Consider the following 25,617-nt stretch of genomic DNA (forward strand, 5'->3'; position numbering starts at 1 on the left):
TTCTACGCTTTGGTATAAGATCTATCGCTCGATAAATATCCCAATATCTACCGGGTTACGATCGAGTTCGGGATTCTTGTCGCAGTGTTACTCACTGAAAGCTAGACGCCACTAATCAAGACCAAAAAAAGCCTACTGCATGCATTCCTTCGAACTCTGCTTTGCGCTTTTGTGACCTAACGCTTCGCTTCTACAACGAAGAGAATCTTAAATACGCATAAACTTTGTAACTCTTGGAACATCATCGATTAATATCGATATATACTTCCCGAAGGAAACAGAATTTCCAGGATCGTTGAACACAGATGGATAAAGCGGATGTTTCAAAAAATCATTCGATCTTTCTCCCCTGTTTTAACAAACACGATTAAACTAGATAAGAAAAATAAATAGAAATCCGAAGGATTAAAGGATTGTCAGAAAGTTTCGCGAGGAAAACAGGAAGAGCACAGAACACACAAAAAGTACTCGGGAAGAGATATAAAAGAAGATAAATAAAGATGAATCAAAGGAGACAAAAGAAAAGAATATGACGCTCGAATGGCGAGGTTCGAGCAAAACGAAAGAGAGAAAAGGCTATAATCAAACTAAGGGGATGAAAAATAAAGATAAAAGATTTTGCAAGGGATACGAACGATGCATGCCACGTAATCGAAGTTCGAGATGGACAGTGAGAATTCTCGGTGTTACTTTTGATAAAGTAGAAAACTCCTTCTTTATTGCCTGGCCAGAAAACACATTGAATCACTCGCTTTCCGACGAACAGTAACTGCATTCTTTCCTTAAACCGCGCGAGTGATCTGTCCATTGGAACCTTGATAATAAAAAGAGCAGAGAAATGGAAAAAATCTGATTAATTGGTGACACAGAACCAATTGTTCTAATATTCCTCGCTATTTCCCTTAATTCTTACTCTTGCTTTTGACAGTTTCTTCTTATATGCGTATAACATTAATGGCAATCTATAAAGCATTACGTCAGACCCAAAATATTAAAATGTTATCGTCACTAAGCTATGTTTATTAATGAAACTAAAGTCGAAACTAAAATTTCGTAAATAAATAAAACTTACATATAACATCAGTATTTTGGATTACGTACATCGTTACAACGTATGAAAATTAAAGTTCAAATAACACTATAACGTTTTAAAGTTAAATTTCGAACCACATCCTACCATAAATACAATTAAATCGAAATTATAATCATCGCCACGAACGTTGCTCGATATTACAAGCGAAGAGGTCAAGTTCTACAAGTTTAATCTCCAGTCTCTTTTATCATTCATTATCAAGGTTCCGATATCCCATTGTAATTATTTTATCCTGTGCATCGTTGGAAACACTCGTCGAGACACTCGTACACATCGAGGCAAGAAACATCGAAATCAAGTTTCCGCGAAACTAGCAAGTCCTGTCAACTCGTACTACTTAGAAGCGAATCGATCGAGGCGTCACGGCGTTTAATTCGATTCCCTGTCTCCTCCAGTATAACATTGTACCGTTTTCTTATCGTGTCGCTTCCCTCTTCTCTTTTCTCTCTTCGTTGCGTGCCCTCTATTGTGACTTCTCCATAGTCTCCAACCCCATCGATGTCTTCTTCCCTTTTTTTTTCCGATCGTTTTTTACGCTTCAATTCCATCCACTACTACGGTTACTAGTACCATTTTTCCATCGAATCGACATCTCGGAAACGTTAAAGTGGCGCATGCTTTTATATTTTTCGAATGGAAGCCGACGACAGTGAAACGTTTCAAAGGGACGCGCGTTGATGCACCACTTTACCTTTCCAATTTGTTACAATGGGAATGTGTCATGAGCGTATTTCGATTCGTCGAGCACCGTTTGGAAATTCGTCTCGAGAGTAATACCGTTTTCCCTCTTAGGTGCGAAACACCTGAAGTCACGAACGCGAGAAAGCCAACGTGCTTTGAATCCTGAAAGAGAATTGGTCGATCTGACTGTTCTGGATCACTGGAATGGAGTTTACTTTGCAACTGTCTGGCTGAGCTGCTTCGTTCTATCGATGGGATTCTATCGTGAAACCTTTGGCTTATAGCTGTATCCTTTGTGACAATTCCATGCTAACGCTACCGGTCTTCGACGTGTGCCTAAATATTTTATACAGATGTTCCGTGTAACTTGTGTATTTCAAATGTTTAACGCGTTCTTCGTGTATATTATTAGTCTCTAACTGTAGCCAGCTTGTCTTTAACAGAGAAGTCTCAACTTCTATTTCGTCACTACAGTTTAGTAGTTAGAGAATATTTAACGCTTGGCGCGTAAAAAGTATACAGTTCGATTTAGAAAAAGTAAATGTGACTGCGAAAATATCGGAGAACGGTTCATGTAGAAAAAGATTATTCCTGACACGTTACGATGCTATGGATCCTCTTTGTGCCATACAATTTTCGTATAATGTCTCTTCGTATTTCTAAACATTATGAGGATACTTCGTTAAAATGATACGACAGAAACGAAGTAGCGTGGTAATTATATTTCGGTCCGAGTAAAATATAAAATTAATTTTGTCAAAGGCACCTGCGTATTTTCGATGGATATAAAAGGATAAATTTGAAATGCTTCGTTGTAACAAGACCGATAGCTCCAGCGTTAAAATCTTCTTCTTCTCTCGTCATTATCGTATCATTGTTGGCTTCGTTATAAAGTAGAAGAATATAAAAAGTTGAATTATTAACGATTAGGAACTCATTAAGGCCATCCAGATCGTCGACGAATTCTTTTTCCCTAAACAATACAAAGCTAAGAAGTGATTCATGAAACCTTAAACAGCACGTTGACGATCATTATAATCAATATACGGAATGTATCGTTACTAAAGTAATAGTTTGCCCTTAAACAGACACTTTGAAAACGCTATAAAAGGTAACTCTCTTACGATCACTAGAAATAATACCCTGTATCGATTTATGTCGAAAGAAACCGGATGAAGCTAAAGTACAAACGTTACGCTAACGTTGAAACAAGTAAACGCTTCTCCGATCGTTGGAATGTCGTAAAAATACATACTTTCGTATACCCTGTAGTTCCGTGACTAACGCTAACCTTACGATCTAATCGAAAACTCGCGAAAAATGGTCGCGTGGAAACGTCAGCGAGAGCAAAAAAGCAAATCGTCAAGGACGTCGCTTGAATCTCGAGAGCTCAAGGATCGATCGTTCTTCCCGATTCGAGAGGAACATCGATCCTTTCTCGCTTACTTACGTAGGCTCGATAGAACCTAGTGGTATTTTACGGTATTTATGTTCGCTCAAGTTTCCTTCGAGATATGAAATCGGTTTTCGCGATTAGGAATCATCGATCCGTCGATCCAGGAAAGGCAGAGGCTCGCTCTGTCTCGGGTCGATCTACCACTGACCGATAGATGCTACCCACGTGGTCATTTTCAAATTTTCTCTCACTTATCTATCGAAAGAATATGCGAAATTTACGTTCGAGACGATAATGAACAAAAATTACACCTGGTAGTGAACGTGAGAACAGTAAAATATTAGGAATTCTTCAAAAAGAAACGTTCGAAAGACAATAGAAGAAAAGATCGTAGGATATAAAAGAGATTCGACGTGTAAAAAATTGAGCGAGAAGCTAAGGATAGAAATCTTGAAAACATTGGAAACTAGAGTTAATGAATGTGAGAGGGGCGTTCGTATCAAGCGTAATTTTTCTTCTTCTTAAAGATTTCCCGTAACTTTTCTACCGCTGGCTCGGGGAAAGATCACGGACTGCTCCTTTCACGTTCCAACAAACACTTCCATGTTTGTTTTACATGTGTGTATGTGTGTGTAAGAGAAAAAGACGTAGGATCGGGGTCCTGGTATATTGAGCACGAGCTCTCCCTCGTACACAAGGGTGGGGGAAGACGAGTGAGAAGATAGAAAAGATTAAAATTAACCAGAAAAAAAAAAGAAAAAAAATTTACGTGAGATAAAATATATACTTCGATAGGTAAGAGTATATAAGACAGTAGTTCGCGAGCTGGTTGAACGACGAGCAATTAGTTGTAGTTAAATAAAGTCTGTACACCCACCTTGGTTCTGCTGGAATCATCGAGAACCCTAAAAAAGAGGGTCAGACAGAGCGTGGGGGGGATAGTAAAAACGGAGCCGTTTTTCGCGAGGACCATCTAAGGGTCAGTGCTAGACCTGTGGGACGCGAGAAAACGAAAGAAAATATCGTTTTCACGCGATATTTCGTGTCTTGAACGAGTCGAGTCTACATTATCTTCACCTTAAAATGTCTCGTCTAATCTTAAAACTTGTAAAGTTCGTTCATGAAACTTTAAATGATTCGTTTTTTCCCTCTCCTCTAACTCGTCTCTGTGACACGTAGAATCGTGTTTCAAGAGACAACGCTCGCTGATTTTTATTCAGCGAAGTTTATGGGAGAAAAAATGCGATCGAAAAAAAAAAAAATAAGAAAAAAATATAGTAGCAGTATAAAAGAGCTATCGTGAATCGTGGAGATAATCAGACTGTTCTCTCCCTTGAGAGCGAACCAGTCTCTCCCTAGATACTCTCGTGGCTGTCTTTTTCTGTCTTTCTTTTGTTCTACTTTTGATTTGTTTTTTTTTTTTTTATGTTGGCTTGGTCGTGGTGTGTTGGCGGCTGTTGGGGAAGAAACAAACGAAAATTGTGAAACTTTTTTTAGGTTTTCACTGTCTGTCGCGATACTTCGAGCACGGTCGTAGCTCGGCGACGATGAGTTTCGTTGAACGTCTCTGTTTCATTCGGCCGTGATCACTGTCGCTGCCTTTTTCTTGGCATCGCCTTCAGGAAAACCCGTGGCAATTCTCACGGATCTCGAAGTAGAGATTCAGCAGTGCCGATTCCGGCACGTCGTGGAAGCACCTACCCTCTGGCCACTGTACGCATACTGAAACACAAAGCACATACACACGGTTCACGTTAGCGTGGTACCATTTTGTCGATTCGTTGGTTTGGAAACGTTTGAAAGAGAGAAAAGGTGTAAGTATCTGTGTTTTGGGTTTTAATGGTGCGGGAAAATTTTTAAAGGCAAGGTGGACACAGACCACACGTCTTTAAGAAAAAAATCTCAATATTTCATTACGCTACGCTCTTATACAGAATCTTCTACGTTAAAAATTTAATATATAAAAGATACAATTAAATGTACAATATAAATTAAAAAACAATTATTTTTCGTATGTTATCAATTTTTAAATTAACATGACAAATTTAATTTTTGATACGTCCCCATTCTATTATTACGATGTTTCAATCTTTCTATGTGTAATAACGTTTCTATCGTACCGTTGAAATTACTTTTCCATTTATATATCAGAGATGACGGTTTTCCTTATCTGTATGATAAAAACAAAGAGACTATGTTTCCATCATAACGTTTTAGTATTATGTTTCTAGCCAATATTATAATATCTCTCCATTGTAATAGTTCTATAGAAAAGCTTCGCGTCGAATTTGCTGTCAGACGCTTCACAAAAGGCGAAAGGATAACGTTCTAGGATAAAACTAGGATGTTCATGTATATTACACGTGTGACGACTGGCTTTTTCATGAATACGCGAACGAACCAGGATTTATCGTTACGCGGGAACAGAGGGTTCGGGATAAATTACGCGAAACATCGTATTTCACCGGGCAATTTCGATCGGCATTTGTAATTCGGATTGCATCGGCCCTTCACCGAACCGATAATGGAATTTCAAATAAAAACGAGCGCCCATTCGACGTTGCTTACGTTACTGGCGAACATTTGCCTGCTCATTTTTCCATGGTTCGTAAAAATCCATCAAAAATCCCGATATAGATTCGAGTGACGCGAATGGGCAAAAATTGCCGGCGAATTGTTTTCAATTTTCAATGAATCGAGTGTTTAATTTACTACATTCCGCGTAGATAATGATTCATTTCGAAACCTATAGAGAAATAAAGAGAATTTTCGTCAATTTTTTATTTGTTCAATACTGCAAGTATATTTTACTTAATTCTGATTTCGATTGAATTTTAGAAATTGAATTTTAGAAATTGAATTTTAATTTTCAAATTGGAAGCTGGCATTATATATATATATCGTGCGATTATATTTAATCGATTCTCTGTGAATCGATCGACTTACCGACGATTTAAGTGAAATTTCATCGTTAAATATTCTACTGAAAAAGTTTCGAATATTTGATTGAACAAATTGACTGTATAACATAGTAGAGACGTTGATAAGCATTCGAGAACTATTTTAGATTTTTTCAAAGCCTGCAAAGATTAAGATAACCTAGAAAGAATATAATGGATGCAGGAAAACCCGAAGAAACCTTTAATTTTGTATAAATCCATCAGCATTTCATCTTGAATCATCTTCAACCGATTGAAATCACGAGTGTAAAAGCTTCGAAGCGGCATAAACTCGTTATTAAGGAACGATAATTCACGTGCACGTAATGATTCGCGATTTCAGCTCAGGATGGCCATCATTGACGAGCGGACGTCGCTCGGAAGAATGAATCGTAGGATCGCGTGCCAGATGGCTGTATCTCCGGTGAAGCGAAACGGAAGGTGGCGAATTATTCGTTCAACCTTAACCCGTGTCTAGAACAGCTATGTTTCAACCGCGGATGACCCACGAACGCCTCAGTTACGGACACGCTAGCTACTGTACAAAAAATTATCTGCATATCTTCTTCTAATTTAAATCTCAATTCTTTTTTCCTTGATAAACAATCGTTGCGCTATGACGCGCGAAATATTCGCGGATTATCACTGACAACTAACACTGACAAGTGTCGAAGGTTATCGCTCAAAGATGCTGTATTTTGGGGCAGAAAATTTCGTTTTCGTCGAAGTTTTTGAAGGCGAAATGTTTGAAATATCGACTTCTACAAAATTTCCAAGCTGTGGAATTTTGAATCTTCGAGGATTTAAATATTTGGTTCTTTGAAATTTTGAAACTTGATACCTCTGAGATTTTCTGTCTTGAAAATTTTGGAACTGTCAGCCTTTGAAACTTCGAAACTTTAGAATTTTGATATTTATTCCCTTGACAGAACAATAAATAAAACGCTAATAATTCTGTCCTTTTTCTCTCTAAGCAATCGGTCGACAAAATTACGTAGAAAGAAACCTTCGAAGAAGGTCATTTGCAAAAGGTAATCTAGTTTGATTTTACCTCTGTCTATTCTCTTATCCGACCTAACTAAATGCAAATCTCGAATACAAATTCCAAGTATCATTGTTCGTTCCATTCTGTATTCTACAAGAAGATAATATAAGTATTCGCTGTTAAACTCGTGCACTCGAATCAAGAAGATGCTCTTGGCACAGTTTGCTTTCTCGATTCGAGCGATTCTCACATTCGGTTTCGTTCCATCGCTTCTAAGGAAAGTATGTTTCTCTAAAGCTAACGGGAAAGAGCTCCGTTTCGATTCGAAGAGGAAACGACTCGAAACTACTTCGCTTGACTCTATTGAAAAGAATTTTCAGTCGGAAATATTCGATCCTGTGTAATCAGTAGAATGTGCTTTTTTATATATGATAAGAAGCTTCGTATTTTTATATTGAAAGCTTCGAAGGTAATGTAAGGGTACTTGTCCTGCTTCGTTCGATATTCATCAAATTTCACAATTTCAATCCATTTATCTTTATTAGTCAATGAAACGTGGATAATAAATTTTTAGTATCTTCGATATTAATGCTAATATTTTTGTTTCAATACCTTCGATTTCTATTGTAGAGTTATATTCGACAAATCAGTCTTTCTACCAGTAATTTTCTAACCAAATTACATTTTGTCAAAAACAAACACGTATTCGCAAACACTTATGACACCTCTACGATCCTCGACTTTTTATATTTGGAAAGAACTCTCATTTGGAAAGAACAAAAAGAATTTCTAATGTTCCAAGGAAATATTTGACATAAAGTCGAATTGAGATATTAAGATATTTTTCAATTAAAAATAAAATAAAATAAAATAAAATAAAATTACGTTCAAAGTGACAGAGAAAATGTGACTAGATCAAGCGACTATATATTTTACCACGATTCTATGTTCAGTCGCTATGTCATCTTAACAGTATGTTCACGGATTCCTATTGCACGCATTCTCGCGTTTCTCTCAGCGTCCATTTCGATGTCGATCCTGTGCGCCGCGTTGGAACCGCCAACGTTTCCCACAACGTGTATCGTTTTCTCTAGAGCAACGCGAAACGGCAGTTTCTTTAAAATTACACAGGGGAACATAGCCTGTGCAAACATATTACGGAAACAACGAGCGACGTACAAGCAGGGAAAAGTGGCGTTACGTGGTATGTTTTCGCGAGGCTACGTGCACCCACCGTTCCATTCCACTGTAAATTTTCTCTGGTCGGCACGAAATGTTCCCGCTGTCGACGAAACGCCACCGGGAAAACACCGTGCACGGCGTATAAAAAGAACACTTCTGTCTCTGTTTCTTATTGCCCGGAGAAAGACTCGTGCGGTTGGTCGCTTCGTAAATTTTTCACGGCGATAGAGTGTCTTTCCGGCGCGATGAAACTGCTTTAATAGAGACAATAACAGAGTAACGCTGCGGTCAACACGTTCACTGTCACGTAGTTATTATTTTTATAATTATAATCATAGATCGATAATAAAATACTATCATTATATTGTCATTCAAAGGAATAAGCCTTTTGAATTATTTTAATTATAAATCAAATGAATAATAATAGTTTAATCAATCGACGTTATTACTATTTTTTTAATTTTTAAGACGATGACGAAAGCTGGTATTTTAATGTAAAAATCAAACGGAAAGATAATTTTAACGTGGAATCGATCGACGAGCATCGAATTTTAAAATTGCTCTTCCATAAAACGTGACTTATCAAGATCCTCGTCTGCTCTGTCCGATTCGAAGAATTTTCAACGATAGACAAGGCAAAAAGAAAAAATCGCATATCGATATCCGAAAGGTTTGAAAAGACTGATTCGTCGGAAAAGTCTCATTCGTCGTAACCTCGATACGAGGTAAGAATATACGGCTTTCTTTGCAAGGGAAACGAATCTAGCGAATATTCCAGGGTTCGATCTGCCGCGAAACTTTCGCTTCACTGGATATTTCTGGTCGTAGGCTGTTCTTAGTAATTCGCGAACGACGACGTTACCGTTGGGAGATCTTTCGGTCTCCATTTGCAAAATTATTTCCGCCGGTGCACAGCTTCTATCTTATACACAGAATCGCAGACTATACATACATACGTCCTATATTAATAGAACGTACGCTAAAGTACAGTGTAAAGCTTATTATTGACAAAAATCTCGATTAAATTGAATTATGAGAGAACTGGTTCCTAGGATCGAGAAGTAGACAGATGCAATTGAATTTCATTGACGAGCGGTAAAAATACAAAAGTAGAACGATTGTAAGAAGGTACAAAGGCGAAACTGGAATTCTAGGACGATATTTTTATACTCGAGTAAACGTCGATTCCTATCGAAGATTCGTTCGACAAACAAAACCAGCTTATCTTCCGCGATACCTTTTCCGTGACGAAAACAACGTAATTTAAAGCGTCCGTAGAGATGGAAATGGATAGAAATAAATTCGTCACTCTGGGCCATATTTCTCGTTTGTATCAGCTGGAATTATTCATTTAATACTGGGATCGTTCGAATAATAGATCATCAGACAGGCCAATGTTTCATTGAAATTTGATAAATTTATAATGGTGCATTTTTGGAAAATGTGAATGATTTTTTGCAAAGTATATGAACATAGACATGTTGTTCGAAGACCATGGTTCGATCGAGAAACGAGAAAATTCTCTTTACGAATCGTTGGAAATTAAATTATTCTGAAAGCTATTGTTATTTTATTATTGCGCATAGCTGCTAATATTTTCATTTACATTCGCGAATAAAACTCCAATATTCCTACGTTATGTGGCGTTTCTACATCTCTCGTTCCTATTTCTTCGGTGGAAGTTTCATAAATAAACCGTCGACAAGTCTAACGTTAAATAAACTGTTCACTGATCAATCCTATAAATCGAAAAATAAAAAGAAGCGATGACATTTTCCACAAAATTACTTTCCAAAGTTTACCTTAATTCTATACCCGAGTGATAAAACTGAGAAATTTACAAAGATAGCAGTCGATCAGTTTGGCTTCTGAAACGTTGAAATATCGGTTTTCCACGAGCGAGAAAGTTTGATGGCAAACAGGGTGACCTCGGTGTTCTTTCACGACAAGTTTCCGGAAACTCTATCCTGGAGATATCGTGGCCATTTCGTTAAACTGTGATTCAAGGACAGTCTTTGGCAGACGATGGTTCGTCTGTCAGTTAGAAATATTCGCTTTGAAAGTATAGAGACCGAGCAGAGAGCGAGAGAAGTAAGCAAAAGAAACTGCGATTCCACGTAGACATCACCCCAGGGGAAATGTTCCATAAAACAGCGCGTGGAAAAACGTGACGGGGTGGTCGGTTCGCTGGTAACCCATCGCCGGAGGAAAATTAAAAGTTATCGAGCACCAAAGCCTCGGGAAAAATCGTTACACGAATCTCACACGACGCCGCGATACTTGCAATCGATGACGAGAACGAAATTCTCGTGGAATCGTGAAATGCGAGGAAATTGCTGCGCATTCAGAAAGGTCTTTTTCTGCTATCTAAGAAGTCGATTATGGCAAGGCATTTAACCCTCTGTAATAGGAATTTCGTTTGCCTGCAAGAATAAAGATTGCGATTGATCAGTTATAAGAACGAACGTGATCTTTTGTAATGGAATCGTCTATGAGGATAAAAGCTGTAATCGATCACGTATGAAAGTAAAGTGAATTTTCTACGGTAAAAATTTAATTTGTTGTATTATACATTTCATATGCATGAATACGTTATAGGAAAATGAATATTTATTCATTTTATAAATTGAATAGATACAATGAATATTTATTTTATGAAAAACGTAATATTCCATATCAGAGAAAATGATCAAAAACCACAAAAGAGAGTATTTTTACACGTATATGAAACAGCGTACCAAAAAATAATTTTATACAGAACGTGTTCTAAAAATACTAAAATTATGAATTTCTTTTGCTCACGTTGATTTAATAATATATATTCAGTAATACTAAAAAATATTACCGTAATATATAATACCATAAATAATTACATGTACTATTATGAAAATGCAAAATGACAATTCGGTTATCTCTAGAATATTGTTTAATAAGAGAAAATTAGCGATTAACCGAGAAGAACTGGGCATGATATCAATCAACCAACAAAGACAATATTAAATCGAGGCTCGTTCGTTGAACATTTCGCATGATGCACATACAAATACCACCCACCCCCATCCCCATCATTGAGGGTAGCGGGGAGAATTTAATTAATTCGGACGACATCTAATTTCTCCGCAATAACAGATAACGCCACAAGCGCAATTTTATCGGCATTATCTCGCAACAGCAATTTCCATATCAACGGATTACGTTTTATATTTTCGACTCGGGTGAAAATTCACTGCCACGGTCCTATAGCGGCGAATTTCCATAAACGTTTCTCTTTCCGGGCCACATTGTATGTAACATCAACGACTCGGCGTCTACTTTTGGTCGGTTCTCGTGTAAAGACGCGAGGAGCCTTCGCCTTAGGTGGCGTCGTATCGATACGAAATTTACGCGTTCATGCGAAAACGTTTTCCCTCGATGACGTGACAAAACGACGAAACACGAGCCAAAGAGAAGAAAAAAAGGAAAGCTTAGCGATAGAATGAAATTTTCAAGACTCGCGTCAAGGAAAAAGGCTTTTTTCGTGGATGATAGATCGCTTGAATATTCACTCTGTCGCCTCTCTGTTATAGCTTTGTACATGTTTCCAGGACGAACAAGGAAAAAGGGTACGGAGCACAGCAGGCAAAAAGACAATTGCAACGTATCGACAGAGATTAGTATTTTAGGAATTATACTGTTCGTTCGTTGCTTTGAGACTTTATTTCGAAATTGCAATCGTAAATTCTAAGAATCTGCACCAGGTAATAACGTTGAGAAATTTTTTCATAACCCGCCAGCTTTGTGCCGTGTTATACTCGCTTTAAAATTGTCTTTTATCCGCGCTATCCGTAATCAGTTGTTCGCGAATGCTCGTGCATTTATGAAAATTATCATCGTCCAACGATGTGAAGCGGACGAAAAAGAATTTCATACGAAACGTTAACGTCACGTTGACATTTTTGTTAAGATTAACGGCATTCGACAAAAGTATCAGCCTGACCGGAACGCGCTCGATCTATACAATAGCGAAACTGTGGTCGAACGCCTCTGTGTATCTATACAACGCTTCGTCTGGAATGATTTTGAATTCAGTGCCTTGTAATTTCTGTTAATAAATTAGAACATGATGACTTCCTGCACGATTTACCGCGAGTTTCCGCGCGCAGGGAATTGTACAAGTTAAATGGTGCAAGCATAACCGAGTTTGGTTTGGGGGAATTTCTCTGCGTTCACAGGTTGGCTCGACCATTTTCCCCATCGACGTTACGGCAAATGATAAAACGTCGCCGCGGTCGTTCGATCCAGCTTTCACCGTTTTATCAGCGACACGTACGCCGACAAGCGGATTATTAATCGCTCCGCGTTCCAATCGTTCGATAAGCTTTAGAAACACAGTTAATGGAATGAACTGAAATCGACTTTATCGCTGGAGGAATTCGATGGGTGACGAGAATCGACGTACGACTAAGGCGAATTTGTGGGAATGGCGGTCGAGGCGGTTGTTACGAGACGTTTGTGTTAGGACGCATACCAGTCAGGCGTCGAACGTTCTCCGTCGGCCTTAATCGCGCCGCGTGTGGTACCTAGTGGCTGCAGCTTGTGGTTAATTGCGCGATTTGAATGCTGCAGTGAATTTCATTGCGGGATGCGGTCGAGAAAGGAATTGGTTCGATCGAAGGAACAGCTATCAATCGGTCGTTTGGTTTCGTTGGTCGATCGTTTAGCGGATTAGAAAAATTCCCTCTTTGTGGACTAATTGACTTTCTGTGTAGAATTCTACCGTCCTTTTTAAATCAAAATGTATAATACAGGGTGTCTCGGTTAAACGAGATCACGTAAATATCTGCCTTAGTCGCGATTGCATGAAGAAGTTTCTCAGGACACGGTTAAACTAAATATTTCAAGGGAGACGTGTAACGGTGGAAGGATTTCTTTTTCAAGTTCGTTCTATCTTTCTTCTCCTTTTTTTTTTTTTTTTTTTCTAAGGAAATTTCAAGATCATCGGTATTTTTAAAAATAGAACTCTGTATATTTTTCTACGTCAAAGCACGTAATTTTTTATTCCCTATAGAAAAGTATTAAGGTGGGTACTTGTGTTTTAAAATGTATAGTTTAAAAGATACTTCTACTTTAATATTATCAAATGTATCGCATGAAAAACGAGGCAAAGATAAACACAAGGCTATGAATTTGTCTCTCGTACGCCAAGTCTTACAGAATTAAGATTAAAATATTTCTTAAACTAAGCATTTTCGGACACGTTCACCTCGATATTTTCGTATAGAGAATGAAAAAAGGTATCAATCGATGGATAAAAAGGTGTAGGGTTCCGTTTAAAAATATACGGATAACCTTGAAAGCTCGTGAAAAAATATTATATATATAACGAGCCACTGGATGAAAAATATTGTAATCTTCAGCATATCCGGTATGTTAGATAATTTTACTTCGTGCAATCTTCGGCTTAATTCTACAATCTCTGATTTATCATTTTAATTTAATCGCTCAATAAACATTATAAATTGCAGTTTTACAGCCTGCTCTGACTTTGCGGAATTTTTAATTCGATGCTTCGAAGAATTTTACTTTACGTAATCGACAGGGTAACTTTCTAGCTCCTTATTTATCCGACGGTATCTCGGTTTCGATTCCAAGAAATCTATGGGAACACGCGTATTTCACAAACGTAATTTCTCGGAGAGCGATAGAAGCAACGTTTCAAAATGCATTACACGCGCGTTGCACGTGGTCAAACGAATCGAATCGAATCTCGTTTCTTCAAATGGTGACGCGTCAATCGGTCACCCATTATGGACTAACAAGTTTGACTATAATTAGAGACGCTTTCATCGCACGTCGGTGCGTCTGATACGGGTTATTCGAACTAGGCTTTCGTGTTGGGAAATACTTGGCAGTCAATCATAGTTATTGTTGTTTTAGTGTCGATTATTTATAATTGTGTTATGATAGCTCGATGATAGTGATTATTAATTATAATATCGTATTTACGTAGATTTGTATTAATTAAGAGCTAATTCCATCTAATTTCACGATTTGCATGTATGTAACTATCTGTGAGTTGCATAAATAATTGTACATTTCATGTATATCGTTCTGTTTATTTGTATCTAATCATCGTTTTGTATATGTTTCTTGTTTACTTGAGTTTATCTCAACATTGAAAAATTACTGATACGATAATGTTGCAAATAAATTTCATTTCTGTAATATTCGATCACTTCAACAAATCAATCTTCTCCTTCGAATACAGTTACTCAACAAAACGTCAATTTTCTGTTATTACACATCCTCTCTATCAATCATATCCGTCCATTGGATTTAATTAATCCTCCGCTAAGTCGGAAGTTCATTTACATCACATCAGTCTTAAATTGGCTCTAATAAATTTTCAAGATAAGCGAAGTAACGTGAAAAACACGTTCGTAATTTACCTCCGACAAAAATACTCGTATCGTATTTAAAACATTGCTGTTTCATTAATTACGACAGCATCTTAGAAATTTCATTTAATCGACACTCACCGAGTTTTCAATCGATCGAACGTCCCCATTCGGAAATATTAGGTTGTTCGAAAAGTATCTTTCTACAGACACGTCTTTTACAACGATGCATTTTTATACAAACGTGAAACCTAATCTGTCGAACGTTGTGATCTTTATCTTGATAGAATAATATGGATCATAGGTAATTCGATAAAACAATATAAAACGAAAAATGTGCACGAAACGAAAGAAACTTTTCGGACGACCTAATGTTACGAACAAACTGTTAGATTCCAACGTTTAAGAAAATATCGTGGAAGGAAACTCGACTTCTTCAAGTTTCTCCAAGTACGAATAGATGTTTCGACACAGATCTCGTCCACAAATGGCCGGTGCTGTTGATCCGGATTAAGTTGCGATTTTAACAGGCTCGTGCAATGAAATCGCGATTAGATTTAGATTAAAGTCAATCGCTTGGACGAGCTCTTAGCGTCCTATCGATAGGATTAGAAACGCGGACTCTCCTCGTAAAGAATCATATTCTACGATTTGTCTAATATTCTTTGCCTATTTTTTCTCCATTCGCAAAGCAGTCGAATGGCTCGAGTGCTCCGACGTAGTTTCGTATTCACGCGTTTCAAGGAGCTGAATTTTCATCTTAATTAATTCAGTCGGAATAAACGTTAAATCAAACGAAGCACTGGCCGCGTATTTACTTCGCCGAAAAATAGAAGAACCGGTGAAAATTGTACGAGCATCGAAAACACCGTAACATTATTTAGCATCAAGTTTGGGATCTTTGATTAGAAATGGAAATCGCGTGAACTAAAACGCACAGCTTTCTAAGATTTCTACATTGTTTGTATTTTGTAAAGAAAGATTTGTAAGCGTGAAAAATAAGATTAAACCTACCGTTGGGTACCGTCGGTGGTTTTTTCGTCTGCACCCTCGCTGTCGCGTTGTTCACCTGTCAAATAAACAAAATATTAAAACATCTCTCGGTTATATCTTACTATACAAATTTTATTCTTATCGATCGATCGGCAGATTCGTGTTGACGTTTCTTCTTCGTATACATTGAATAAAAATTTCATCGACAATTTCTATCGATATTTTCACGAAAATTTTGCCGGACGAAAATTAAAAGAAAATAGAATTAGAGAAAAATCGTGTAGATTTTATACATTGCAAATATTTCTTTAAAATACTCTACTTCGAACTTCTCGTAACTTAAGCTTCTATATTTTTAACATAGATGTATGGATTTTTTAAATTCTTAAAATTTTATATAAGATATTTATTTGAAAAGAGGAAAAATCGCAAAAGGGAAATAGAAAATAAGAAGAGCTCGTGTATTATAGAAATTGTGAGCGAAATTTACACTTCTGACGAAGAAGGACAATTATATGTATTATTCTTTTATATTTGCCGATTGCTGACACGTAGAAAGGAATGAGACGCGGATTGGAATGGTTCAAGATCCAACAACAGGAATTTTGTGGGTCACGCACGAATCTCACGATCGAGGACACGTTGATGGATGCGCAATCAAAGAGGAGAATGCAATTTCTCCCCATATCGGCCTCTCAATTTTCATTTCCACGAAATTCAGCACGGAAAAGCGTGCAGGCCTGGATAAATCGCTGCTGCGCATCGATCAACTGACAAATGTGAAAATAACTGCAGCTGTGCGTTGCTAAGTCGCATCTTCCCTTCGAACTGACATCCTTTAAATTTTCACTGAATACATATTCCACAAAAAGAGAAAACAAAGATGGAAACTTTAAGGAAAATAGCTAAACTGATATAATTTAATTATAATTTTAACAATTCTGGCGACGTACAGCTACCGTACAATAATATCTTTCGTGATTCTTCGAGTGATCATCAATTCGTCAATTTGGCAACGAAGAAAAATCGATAACGAAGGACTTTAACGTAAGAAAATGTTTGTCACAACAAGTACAAATAATTTCGCCAAATTTAGAATTGATTCGATCCTCTTCCTGCTTTGAAATCTTATCTAAATTCGAGAAACCTGTTGGACGTTATTTGTCGAAAAAAAGTAGCAGACTTTTCGAGAGAATTTTTCAATAAATCTCTTAAAAATCCTGCAATGAAATTCTTGGCCTCGAAGATGCTTCGCGAATGCTACTATTAATCAAAAATGATTTATAAGATATATAACAACGCGAAGAATGGAAATAGAAGTCACCGTTCGAGTAAGAATTTTTGTCTTTGAGGCCAAGAATGAAAATATCTGATCGATCGCTTTCATATCCATAATGTTTATTTATTCCTCTTTTCGTGATACATTAATCAACGTTAAAAATATTCTCGAGTCGCTGCGTTCTAAAGCGTAAAATCTCTGAAATAAGAATTCTTCGATCAATGAGGATATGAGAAGCGATCGATCAAGCATTTTCCATGCGAAAATCCGGCAAAGTGTAGGTAAACGAGCAAAAGAAAACCAATTCTGAATATTCTGAAAAATCTCGAAACTTCCTCTCGTTACCAGGGAAAGCAAACAATCGCGAGAGGCACAAAAAAGAAACGTTTCTTTTTTTTCATTTCTCTTTGGTCGTGAAACGCTCCACTTTTCCGGACGATCGAAGAAAAGTATACACGGTGAAAAGAAATCAAGAACATAAAAGCCGTTGCCGTGGATTTCCGATTATCTGGATCTCGCACAAGTACTTTCGTCGCTAGTGGATAAATTAAAAAGAAGAAAGAAAAAGAAAGTAAAACGTAGGGGGTGAAATATCTCGACGTTTCGATGCTTCTCTTTATCAGCTGGCTCGCTCTTACCGTACGATTTTGTTCTTCGCACTTTTTCGGTCTTCGCTGTTTAGACTTCACCTTTTCCTTTTTCTCCTCCATTCTCATCCACTTTGTCCAGGAGACCTTTTTTTTCGTTAAAATGGAGATTCCATTCGTCGTTCTCCGATTTTTTCGATCGTGTCAGTCGCGAAATTTTATACTTCTGCCACTTATGCTTGCCACCTATGTTTGTGTAGCAACAATCACCTGGTTGTTTTTTCTCGGAGTATCAACATCGTTGGAACATACATAATATAATAATAAATAAACTCCGGGCAAGAACAATATCGAATTTGAATTTTCCGGTACTCCGTCGACCATTTTTCCAGTCTCAGTTTTCCGCGATCTTAATAGCGGTCTATGCACAGTCTTAGAGAATAAGTTTATACCGAGCGTCTTAACGAACATTCTCTGTATTCATTAATTAATTTAAATGCTCTTTGACGGTTTTAACGTAGAGTTATCTACGTTATTTAAAACACACGATCAACAAACCTCCACATTTGTATTATCTTCTACACGTTTCAAAATTCTGCAATTTTTGATTTATGATTTCGACGTACTCTGACTTTGTAGAATTTATAATCCGAGATATCTTGAGAAATATTTTCAAATGAATTTTATAACTGCCGATTAGCATGTTAATTTATTCGTTCGAGCATATTGTAATCTTCGATTTATGGATTTCGATGGAAGGCAATTTCGTAATCTCTCATTTATTTTCTTAATTCGCTTGTTAAAATATACCGTAACTCCTAACGTAATTTCTCTACTTACTCTGACTGTACGATTTTCAATTTCTTATCTTGCTTTTATAAATAATCCTACAATTTTTAATGTAATATTACTTGAATTCGTTTCGATGTTTCTAAACAGTAACTTTACAATTTTAATATATTAACTTTCTGCAATCTCCCATCTGCTGGTTTAGTAACCTGTTAATAACCATCTTTCCATAATTCTCAATTTGCCTAAACACAACGGACACCTGTTAGATTTTGTCTAAACGAAGCAAAACGATGCCGCCATATTTTCTGTCGATTTTTCTGCCTGAGACACTCGCGTTATATTTATATATTCTAGGAGGCAGCATCGTATCTCGAACGTGAATGTTATCTCAACCACCCCGTATTTGTTTGTCCCGTACTCCGTTGAGAGAGCTGGCTGGCCAATCGCGGCGATCGGTCCACCAATTTGCATTTTACGATCCTGTTTCCAACGAGCGCAGGTTTGTTCGTCGCGTTATAGTTATAGCCGGATTAAACGAACGTCGCCTGCTCGTAACGAGCGATCGTGTTTAACTCTCTGGCAGAAATTAGGTCTCTTTTACACAGGTGTTCATGATAAATTGGTTAATTAGACTCGTCGACAAGGAGTTTCTCTTGGAATTACTTCTGCAATTCGACCAACAAAACCGTCGTCGACACGGATTTAATCGCAGCTTCTATGAATTCTTGAAACACTTGTTGATAATTGCGAAATTTAAATGGTAAATCATGCAAATGCCAGAGCGCGAAATAAGAGATCATTTTTTCCATCTTTTTATCCTTCTTTTTACGAATATTAATATTTTACGTTATAACTAAGTAGCAGTGAACAGCGAACATCGATTAACACTTTGACTGCCACGTTTGTCATTGTTGACCGGCCACGGTTTCTCCTGTGACGTCACGGTGAAATAATTGTATGAAAATTGACAGTAAGGGATTTGTAATAAAACAGATAAATAGAAGATACTTTGAAATAAAAAGGGCCCCACTAATCAATTAAATATTTTTATTAGAACATCAATAAAAAAAAAAAAAATCCCGCATCTAATGGTGTACTGTGTTTGCAACAATATCTTTGAAGGATAATCTACGAATATTATTATAAACACAGCTTAGAAAATAATCGTAAATACTGCTTTATAATCATATAATTGGTTAGAAGTGCGCACATATTTTATTATTATATATAGAACGAGCAAATACCGTTTACTAATATCTTTTACACGTTTCAACAATATATTATTGGACGTTTTGCTTGTGACGAAATAACAAATGCGAATGGTTTGTTGAAATAAACGAAGCCTTGCTGTAATATGTCGCTAGCAACTATTACCAAGGCGCCAATAAGATAAACGGATCATTATGGAAGAACGTTTTCTTACATCATCAATTTATTATTATTTTGCCATTATATGGCCATTATTATGGTCCTGAGCGAAACACGTGATTTCGGCGTGGCAGTCAAAGTGTTGAGAGACGTTCTGGTTGGAAGAATAAAAAACATCGAAATTAAACATGAAATTCTATTCGAGAACGATTCGTAGTTGATATCGGCATCCGCCTTTTTATATGTGAACGATGAATACCGATCAATGATATGATTTTATCGATGAGTTCATGTCTCGCTTCACAGAGAAGTTTCGACGCTTTTACAGTTACGCGTGTTTTACGCGCTCATAAATATTAAATATCGACGTGAAGCGTTTAGCAAGTATGAAACGCTGGCCGTTAGGAGCAAGATCCTTTATACATATTCCGCGTGAAAGTTTCTCAACTCGTACCATAATCTTTCATTCATCGGTGGATATCGAATATCTAGATTATTGATCGTCGTCCGACGAAAATTCTCTTCTATTCCTCTTTAGTTCGTATCAAGTATTAAGCGGTATGAATCATCAAACGCGTCAGAAGAAAGATGAAATATCCAAGTCAATTCGTACCATTCTAAAACTATTCGGCAAACCGATGATCAATCTATATCTTTCCAAATTTATATTGTCATACCATTGCGTTGATCGTTAAGAAAATCAACGAAATAAAAGGTAGATAGTTTTCGGATATTTGATTTTAGTATCGAGAATAGTTTTACTTGGTTTCGCGTATTTCCCGATTTTTACGAATGAAACGTTCAAAGAAATCGTAAGATATCCGATGGTAAATACTTTACAATGATAAAGAACCTGCAATTTACAGTGAAATTAATTAAAATCCAGAGTAAAGTTCGAATAAACAACATTGTAAACAAGAAGCCACGAAGGATGTTGGTTTGTCGCGAGGAATAAAATGTCGAAGATGGATATCCATGGATATCCACGAGCAAATGAAAGGCAAACAGTAGCGCGGCTGGATCTTATTGTTAGGTAGGGAAAATTCGACGAACAGGATTGGCGTGATGCGCAACAAACGAGCAAACAAACGCGAACAGACACGGGGACCCGCGTCTACGTTGTCGGAATCGATGGTCGTGCTTTGCCTTGTTGGACAGCAAACAATACGAACGCGGACGAACCCCGAAATCTTTGTTTGCTATACGTGTATCGTGTTGAACATCCGCGTGCGTACACTCTGTAAATCCACGTCGCGATTATTTTGCAAATTAGGCCGACCACATTTGCAACGTCGATTGTTCGTTCACCGGTCGTTTTTATCATGCTAATTATTGTTGTATTGCTTCGATCGAAAATTATAATTGGGATGGTATCGTTAGATCGTGAAATTGTAGCCCGACGTGGAATTTTGTTGGCGAATTTTAGTAGCGATATTTCCATTTAAAGGAAGTCATTTGAATTTCATTTTCACTTGAACTTTCGTGATTTTCTGCGGCAAGCGTAGATCAATTTTGAAGAGTCTAATCGTGTCGCAAATTGCCATAGTCACATATATCGAGTCGCTATTCCTCGATCTAATCGAGGTTTCTAATCTAAAGTTTTCGTTTACTCGAAGATTGAGGCAATCAAGAAAAGTGAACTTTTCGGTTTGAAATATATATAGAAGTATTTTATCTATCCATACGATTGTTAAATATTCATCCATTTTTTTCCAAAGCCTTGCGATTTTATTCTCGTCGCGTAGTATAATTTTATTGGACAATTATGGTATTTAAATTACGATCGCTTTTAAAATTGTCTATCCCAATGTGTCGTCCTTCTAGCAAACCTAGTTTGGACGTACGAGATTTGAAATTTTTCATACTTCAGTTTTCCTATATCGACACTTTAATTCGATCTAGCGAGGATGGAATTTTCTTCCGGAGTTGCCCGATCTGCCATAAGTTACAGCGCAGTCTGCTATACTGCAGTTTAGATGTTCCCTGGCAGCGGACTTAGCGTAACATGATTTATCGTGGTCCGGATTCGCTATAGAAGAAGCTGCAACCCTGGGGTGCCATGACCCAGCTTTCCTTGTTTATTAGAACTTACTTTAATTCCCCATAATGTAGGCTTACCACGAAAGTTGCAGAATTATTAAAGTTTCGAAATTTCCCTTCGTAACATAGGTCGATAATAGAATTTTCTCTGCCATAAAATTCAAACCTTCCTCTGCTTCCACAACCAAATCTTCCAATATGGCTTAGAGAAATAAAATATCCGACAATTTGTTCCAATGTCACTGACAACCTAATTTCAGCACTCGATTCAATCAACATGGCTAACGTCAGTGACGATGATCAAATCCTTTGCATCGTAAAATTCAAATCTCCCTTTATAGCCCATCCCTCGCAATACGGTAACAGATTTCCCAGCAGCGACTTCCAATTCCACTAACAATCTAACATTCGGTGTAACCCGGTTAAATCGCAACAACCACGGCCATATACGACACGAGACTATACCAGCATCAAGGGCCTACAATCGCGCGCTTCTCCTATCAGATTCAACCTGTCCCGACGTTGTTACAATATTATCTCTACCGTCGCTCGGTCTAGCCATGGCTTACCTCTATTTGCCCGTGCAAATACCAGTAAATCCGTCACCGGCTCGTTTGCCGACAGATAAAATGACGTTGACTCGGATCAAGCCTAGACGTTCGCCATCCTGAATCTCTCGATCATCGACCCGCGCTACTTGACAAAGACTCTGTTCCAACTATCACCAGGCCGATAGATAGTCAAGCCTTTATCCGCTATTAACTCGAGCAGATCGTGCTTCTCGATTCAATTTCGTGGACAGAGAGCCAGCCAGCCTCGTTCGAACGATATCGATCCGATTAAGGGGACCATTGTAGCTAGGGTTCTACGATTGGCAGCCTTGTGTGTCCGGTTAGAGAGAATCCCTCGGTTGCATCGTCAATTCGTTCAATTTTCTCGACGTTCGATTAATTGCAAAAACGTGTCTCCGTGTCGTCGTAGTTCGAATATATGTATATATGTATGTAGAGATAGGAAGAAAGAGAGAGAGAGAGAAGGAGAGACAGTCTCGACGATAATAAACGGAACCAAGAGTTGGTTCACGAAGTTTCGTGACGCGAGCTGACACGAACGATCCACGATTTCCGGCTGATTCGCCGTCGTATCAGCGCGATCTGAATTGAAATACAGGAAGTAAGTAAATCTAGCTGGCCTCCGGTAAATCGTGTCTCGTTAGGCTAACCTGGAACGCAGTCTCGGCCATCGATTTTTCGATCTACGCGCCTGCTTAACTCCGCTCCCGAATGACACACATAATTTGCTTTAGTGGAAGGGATACGAATTGCCGCATAATCGTAAACAGTTTTGGAACGAGTAGTATGAATCGTGCCGTCTTCTCTTTCGAAAATTTGGATTTTTCGATTTAGGCGCCTGGAAAATTGTAGCGTTATCGAATGATACGCGTTCCTTCGTTGATAGAGGCGAGACGAACCACGGTGACGCGGATAGAAAATTTGAAATAAATGGCATCGGTCGCAGAAATTGTTCACCTCAAATTCTAGAAATGTGAAGTTTGATACTTTGCAATGATGGAATTTCGAATTTTTAGAACCTGGAATATGAGATTTATTCAGCGTGGAATTTTGAACTTCGCAACTCTGGAAGTTGGAATTTTGTAATTTAAGCGTTTGAGCACTTTGCTGTCAAAAGGCGCACCCTTCTCTCGACGAAAGCAATGCCATAAATAGAACTTTTGAAATTAATACATGATATTAATCGTGGAGTAGACAGGAACCTCATCGTAATTTTTGTCGTAAATAAAGTAGCTTCTCGATCGATGCCGCTAAACCGTTAAACTTTAAAGAGGCGTCCACTTAAAGTTCGTAACGAATAAGGGAAGGCATTTGTTGGATGGTAGACTGGGTTGGTTGATCGATATGCAACTTTTTTCATTAACAGCATTGTCGTCCTCGTTATAATTTATATCGCCCGCTACTCGTTGTAGGGTAATTGATATCGACGATGCTCGCACGCTTCTTCTGCAACCGAGTTTACCCCTATTACCAAGAGTTTCTTCTTCAGGAACGATCGATGGAGAACATAACTTATTCGCTTCGCTAGAAAATGTATGGGATACGTTTTTCCCCATTACTCGTACTTTAAGAACTATCAAATTTTACTTCCCAATTTTAATTCGAACTTTGCGAGTAAAATGAAAAATCAGTATAATTCAATTCTTGCGAATATCTGGATTTTGCTATGATTTATTTTCCTGTTATCTTGAACCATAGAATCAAGCCCGTTTATCTACAATGAATTACCACTCTATATATATACAGCATCCCGCCTTTCAAAAGCCATATCGATCAACTTTATAAATCGAAAAATACACAACAGAATGATATTTCAAACACTGTCTTTTCTCATTTCCCTCAAAATTGACCACGTCGTTCCTATGAACAAACTTACGGCAGTAACTCGTTCCTTTCTTGAGAATTGAACGTTAGTCATGTACTTACGTAACAAAGCTAAGAAACGAATAAAAGGCCGAGTTAATTAATTTTGCCTCGGAGAGGTTCGAGCAACGAACGCGCGTCATCAGACATCTCGCTAAAAGACTTAACCAATCGATCGATACTAAGACCATGAAGCCTGGCATCCAACTGGTCTCGAGATACCAGGGTCATTACCAACCTTCGGTTAAAAACATCTCGAAGAAAAGGCCATGGGCCATCGTCAAAGAGTTTACTATAAAGAATTCTCGTGAAAAGAGTCACGTGCCTACTTGACCGTATTATTAATAATCGACGTGCCTTGGCTCGTTAGTTCGCGCGACCCGATTTGACCCAGCCTCTGTCGAAAATCTACCACTCTGTCGACTCGATGGTACAGGATGTGTCGCATGCCTGGAACAAGCAAACACACAGCTTCGAACGTATCGCGCAACCTTGCTCGCGTGGCCTGTATCTGCATAAATTTGACTTGCTAAGCCCGAAAACTCGAACCACCCGCCACCTGTCGTTGCGCTAGCGAGTAGCATGAGCTACGATCATGTTGATGCCACTAGGTCGCTCGTGAACTTCCGTCTTCAAGGAATGCCGCGGTTCCGGTTTTGCTTCAACCAACGGTATTTTGCTCTTGCTTGTTAGTCACTTTCGACCTTCGTGTGCCATTTCGCCGGATCTTTTTAGTGCTACGCTCGATTTAGGCTATCGATTCGAGAATTGGAGGTGAAACGAAATTGGATGCTTTTGATGCGGTAGATTTAAATTTAGCTTTCGCTTCTCGGCTGTACTTGACAGCTGGCGAGAAGAGTTTGACTCGTTGGAATAATTGTTGGCGTGATTGGCGACTGCGAATGGAGAATCCTATATTTGGCGATTACGAGCAACTTCCTTTCGCAATTTGACGTTATTCGTCGATTTAGTGTTGCGGCGAACGAAGTAGATTTTGACACGGAAACGGAGATATTATGAATCTTGGAATATTTTAGTAATTCGATATGAATTATCCCGTATGATCTGTTCTGGATATAAATGTACTGTCTCGATTCCTAGAGTCTACGCCCTTTGAAAGGATATTTCTGAAAATACCACGCGTATTAAACATTTACTGTAAAACTTCTAACTAAAAATCAATATCTTAGATTATCGAAAAATCCACGAATTCCACACGACCAACGCCACTCTTCAAACTACCACGCTAGCAAAGGCTCGCAAGAAAATGATTTCAACTACCTCAGAACTTCAAACGTTCCAAAATTTTCGCTTCTTTTGCGATATCTTTGTCAAACCACTCTAAAAGACCTTTTCGAGGAAAGAAAGAAAGCTCGCGAATAAAGAAAACCTCGGGACCGTTCGCGTGACCGATCTCCACAAACTCACCACCTTTTAGCGATACTTTCTGCCCCGGAGGCGGTCAACAAT

At 38.1% G+C, this 25,617-nt stretch overlaps 1 protein-coding gene across 10 annotated transcripts in view; it reads right to left on the minus strand.

Moving 5' to 3' along the window:
* LOC100644512 overlaps positions 1-25,617 on the minus strand; it is a 350,489-nt gene that overhangs the window by 47,584 nt on the left and 277,288 nt on the right. For 8 of the 10 annotated variants that reach the window (XM_048404380.1, XM_048404379.1, XM_048404377.1 and 5 more), the window contains 2 exons: positions 15,668-15,722; positions 4,872-4,892 (listed from right to left, as the gene is read on the minus strand). In XM_048404380.1, the coding sequence (XP_048260337.1) occupies positions 4,872-4,892; positions 15,668-15,722 (76 nt within the window). Of the gene's footprint in view, positions 1-4,871; positions 4,893-15,667; positions 15,723-25,617 lie in introns of those variants that run through there. The other 2 variants (XR_007223424.1, XR_007223423.1) reach the window with 1 other exon arrangement.

Source organism: Bombus terrestris, chromosome 3, assembly GCF_910591885.1.
Source record: "Bombus terrestris chromosome 3, iyBomTerr1.2, whole genome shotgun sequence".
NCBI lineage: Eukaryota > Metazoa > Arthropoda > Insecta > Hymenoptera > Apidae > Bombus > Bombus terrestris.